The sequence below is a fragment of the Photinus pyralis genome, unplaced genomic scaffold (assembly GCF_008802855.1).
Source record: "Photinus pyralis isolate 1611_PpyrPB1 unplaced genomic scaffold, Ppyr1.3 Ppyr1.4_LG9, whole genome shotgun sequence".
Lineage (NCBI taxonomy): Eukaryota > Metazoa > Arthropoda > Insecta > Coleoptera > Lampyridae > Photinus > Photinus pyralis.
The window spans coordinates 8,531,236-8,535,885 of NW_022170878.1; the positions used below are offsets into that span (position 1 = coordinate 8,531,236).

The 4,650-nt window shown below is 41.3% G+C and overlaps 1 protein-coding gene across 1 annotated transcript; it reads right to left on the reverse strand.

Annotated features, from left to right (window-relative positions):
- Positions 1 to 275: 275 nt before the first annotated feature.
- LOC116180775 (protein artichoke-like) lies at positions 276 to 1,394 on the reverse strand. The gene has a single exon (XM_031500901.1). The coding sequence runs from the start codon at positions 1,392 to 1,394 to the stop codon at positions 276 to 278; it is 1,119 nt and encodes a 372-aa protein (XP_031356761.1).
- Positions 1,395 to 4,650: the final 3,256 nt, after the last annotated feature.

Sequence of the window (4,650 nt, forward strand, 5' to 3'; positions counted from 1 at the left end):
GTGAGAAGCTAATGCGACCTTTTGAAACTCAATTTGAGAATGAACTTGGGGACAAATACGCAGACGGACAGAATTTTAAAAGTTTGGAAAAATGTTCACATTACACCAACGTCTAGCTAACGCCAGAAATCAATGCGCCCTCTAGAAGCTCAATTTATGAACTAATTTGCAGATAAACAGGCGGACGGACAGAATATTTCAAAAGTTTGGAGATAGGTTCAAATCGCGCTATAACTTGTAGCTAACTTCAGAGGAACTTTAATCAATTCTTAGTGTTAAGTTAAATTATAACATCGGTCCCTTACACTATCGCTAATGTTTCTAAGTGCCGAAATAATCGCCTCGTGGTACTGCCGAGTGACACCCTCGTCGACCTCCTCCGCGCAGACGCCATCCTCGAGCCAAATGCAGACGGGCACGTTAGGCCAGCTGCAGTTTTCCGTCGTTTCGATGTGGTGGTTCTTGTTGTGCAGCACTTGCGTGGTTTTCGTTTGACAGGCACACGTCATGGGGTTACCGTCGAAGGCGAACAGGCTCGGTTGCACCCTCTGGAAGAATTCCTCTGGGATGAAGTTCAGCTTGTTCGCGTTGAGGGTTAGGCGCGACAGGCGGACGGGTTTCGGAAACCAGTTCGAGTCGACGTTGGAGAGGCGATTGCGGGCGAGTTTGAGCGTGTCCAGTTTTGTTCCGCGGAAGGTTCCCGGAGCGATGCTGTAGATTTCATTGGCGTCTAGGTTAAAGACCCTCAGGTCGGGAAGCGCGATTAGGGCGTTCAGGGTCAGTTCGGTGAGTAGGTTGTTGCTGAAGTCGATTTCCTCGAGCGGGCTGATGGTGTAATTCTCCGACAGGGAGGGCTGGTTGAAGGCGTCGGCTGAGGCGTTTGTGAACCAGCCGGGGTACCACCTCGCCAACTTGTTGTTGGAGAGGGATAATTTTCTAAATGTGCTGTAAGCAAAGGCCTTCACTTCAATGTTCGAGATTTCATTGTGGGCCAGTGACAGTTCGAGAAGTCGCGGGATCTGCGACCCCTTGAAGACGTTCCTTTTTATTTGAGTAAGCGACCCATGCTCGATGTGAATAACTTGCAAGTTGGGCACGTCTCGAAATGCGTTAGGTGTGATTGATTCAATGTTGCAATACGAAAATTTGACAAACTCCAAGTCTGGGGTGTTTTCGACGGTCCCGATTCGGAGACGTTGTATTGGTTTTGCTATTATCCACACGTGTGAGACGAAATCGTCGTCAGTAAAAGACTTTTTGGAGATGCATCCCTTAATGGTCCTGTCAAAAGCACGTTGAGCCTTATTCAGGACCCTCACGTTAAGGGATCCGAACGAACTGCAACACTGCACCCAAGCAAACGCGTTTAACACGCACAGCACTTTTAAAAACATTGCGGCCGAACTCTGCTAAGATACTGAAGGAATCGACATACCTATCCGGTTACCAGCAGTAGGAAAAACCCCTACTTTACGTTTTTGTACAAAATATGTCTAACAAGAACTATGCAGCCTTTCACTATCCGTTGAGGGTATGCCATGCCCTTGCTTTTCCCTCGCGGAAGACAACCTTGCACTTGTTTTTTTTACACTTTCTTTTGTTCTTCCTTTTCGCTCACTCCTTCACATAAATGACCTATTGTTAACTTCTCTCTTAAGGCCTGTCCCCTTTACGCTTTTTCTTCCCCTTATTGGCTTACTTGTTTCTCTTTTACGGTTGTTCTTTCATGTTCCTTCCCTCTGCTTTTGTTTCGCTTGTTTACACATACTTCCTTTTTTATTACCTACGTTTTTATCTTTTAGACTAATACCGCGCCCTTGTTTCGCTTGTTTTCTTGTTCTCGGTTCTTTACGCTTCCTGCTTCCGGTTTCCATCTTTCTTCGCGGCTCCTTTCTTCATTTCTCTTTGTTTGCTGTTTCATGTCCTTTATTTTATATCTGCTTTGCGCTGCTTGCTCTCCATTTTTGATACCCTTTTTCTTAGCGTATTTTTCGTATTTCTTTCTTTTACTCTTCTCCTCTTCTCGCCCGATCCTTTCACGTTTCCACACATAAATTTTGTTTTTTTCTTAGTTTTTGTTATTCACAACTTTCATGCCACATTATTATCTCCTATCTTAACGTCACTTTCTTTTATACGTGATTCTCTCACTTCTTTTTCCGTTTTCCTTATTTTACGCCTTCCTTTTTTAATATTTTCATCGTTTATACATCCCTCTTTCATGCGTTCTTACTGTTCTCCTACCTTCTTGCCTCTTCCTCCCTTATCTTCTTCTCACTTTCTTTCTTTCCGTCACTTTGCTTTACACCTGGGTACTTTTTGATCCGTGCTTCATCCACGTTCAAATGTAGGTAATGATACGTTTACGCTTTCCCTTCGCGCCCTTTGTTCCTTTTACGTTTCTCTTTCATTCTTTTTCGCTTCCGTTTCTACAGGTTCGTGCTTCGCATGTTAATGCTTCTCTCTTTTACACCCTTCCTTTACTTACATCTTTATTTACACCTCTTCTATCTAGGTCACCTTTCTTTACATCTCGCTTCTTTACGCCATTTTTCTTCTCTCGATTCTATTTTCATCACACCTGCGTCATTCTTCACGCTTCTTCATCACGCGTTTCTTTCTTACCTGCGTTCGTTGTTCACACCTTTTTTTGTTTCTTTGTTTCCGGTGTCCGGCGTTCCCTTATGTCCTTATTTATTCATTTTTCTTCCAACGCCATTTTCATTATTCTTCTTTCATTTATGTCTGCTACTTTTTGCATTGGACTTTTTTCTCATTCCTCTATTCATTACACCCTCTTCTTGCGCGCTTCCCTCTGGTCACCTGCCTTCTTTGACTTATTACTGTTTCTTTGATCATCCCTTTCTACTCCTTCTTTCTTCACTTCGCTTCTTTGACTATTTCTTCGAGTATAATTTTCCTTGATACCACCCCTTCCTTTCATACCTTTTGCTCCTTTTTCATTGGCGGATCTTCTTCACATATTATCCTCTCGTTTATTCTAAACACTTGCTCCTTACCTAACGCCTCCTATCTTTCCTCTCCTTTTTTTCGCACACTTTTCTTGGAATCTCCTTGTTTACGCTTCCTTTTTTTTCACGGCTCCATTCTTCCCACACTTTTTTTCGTTCCTTGTCTAGTGTCTCCCTTTTATGCATTTCTTCTACACCCTCTCCTTTAGGTCTCAATTTTTTAGCGCATTATTTAAGAATTAAAAAAAAATGCGCTATCGTTTGCGTTTTGTTCGTCCGTCCGTCCGGACTCACTTCTGCCATTTCGAACCACTTCTAGGGAAATGGTCCTACAGTCCTGGCATTTGTTGCAGTAGGTAGCCTATACCCGGAAGGTGATTTTAGTGGTGATAAGTAAAACGTTAGGAAATGGGGAGGGGGGAGGGGGGACGGTAAACACATGTTCTACCCTTCATGGTATTCTAATGAAAGGTCTCATCGAAATAAATTGGTTTCTACAAACTGTAAGTTTTCTGTGCGACTTTTTCGAAATCAGTGAGCGACGGGGCCTGAGGGAGGCGGTAAAAATGAATTTTATCACTCATTGTATTCTATAATTAAAGGTCTCAACGAAAGGAACCGTTTTCTACCAACTACTGCCCTTCTTTCTGTCCTCTTATCAAAGTACGGAGTGGAGGGGAAGGGGGGGGGGAGTGAAACTAGTTTTATCCTTCACGGTACTCCAATGAAAGGTCTCAACGAAAGGAATTAATTTCTACCAACCATAGCCCTCCTCCGCGACCTCTTAACGTGATCGCGTATATTCAGGCGAGTTCGGCATAAATCAAGAAAACGACTCGCGGACGACGAAAAGGCTTTTTTAAAAATTTTCACAACAATTCACTTTGCGCTAACGTGTAGCTAATGTCAGAATTCAATGCGTTGGGGAGAAATTCAAACTTCAGGGTAAACTGGCAGACGGGCAGATATTTGTATTGCGTTAGCGTTTAGGAATTGTTCCAATTCAATACGCATGTGGCTCAATTTGAGCGTGAAACTGAGGCTAACAGACGGATAGACAGACTTCTTCCGCTGTACGTATTGCTTTAGCGTTTAGCTACTGTTCCGAGCCTATGCGTCTAGTATTTAAAATCTCTTGCGAGTAAAAAGGCAGACTGGTATTGTGTTAACATTTAGGTTTTTGTTCGAAGTCAATGCGTTCCCTCACTTGCGGGCAGTTGGTCATTTTATTTTATTTTATTTTATTTTATTTTATTTTATTTTATTTTATTTTATTTTATTTTATTTTATTTTATTTTATTTTATTTTATTTTATTTTATTTTATTTTATTTTATTTTATTTTATTTTATTTTATTTTATTTTATTTTATTTTATTTTATTTTATTTTATTTTATTTTATTTTTGGACTGAGTTTTAGCCAAGGCTGCTGTACTAACCCAACCCCAACATTTATTAATATCAATGGACGTACAGGCAGAGGGACAGACAATTTATTCGATATTGTACTGGTGTTATTCTTTCATCAAGAAGATGACAGAGCGATTGAATTTCAATTAAATTAAATTGCGGCGTCTAAATTTCCCAAATTACACAAACCGTCAATCGAATGCGATATCGCGTTATATCAGTGGAATGATGTCATCAGTTAACCGAATTACGTAAATGACCCCAAGGAAC

Bases quoted from the DNA above. Each gene is read 5' to 3' on its own strand.
- LOC116180775 (XM_031500901.1), bottom strand. From the start codon at position 1,394: ATGTTTTTAAAAGTGCTGTGCGTGTTAAACGCGTTTGCTTGGGTGCAG.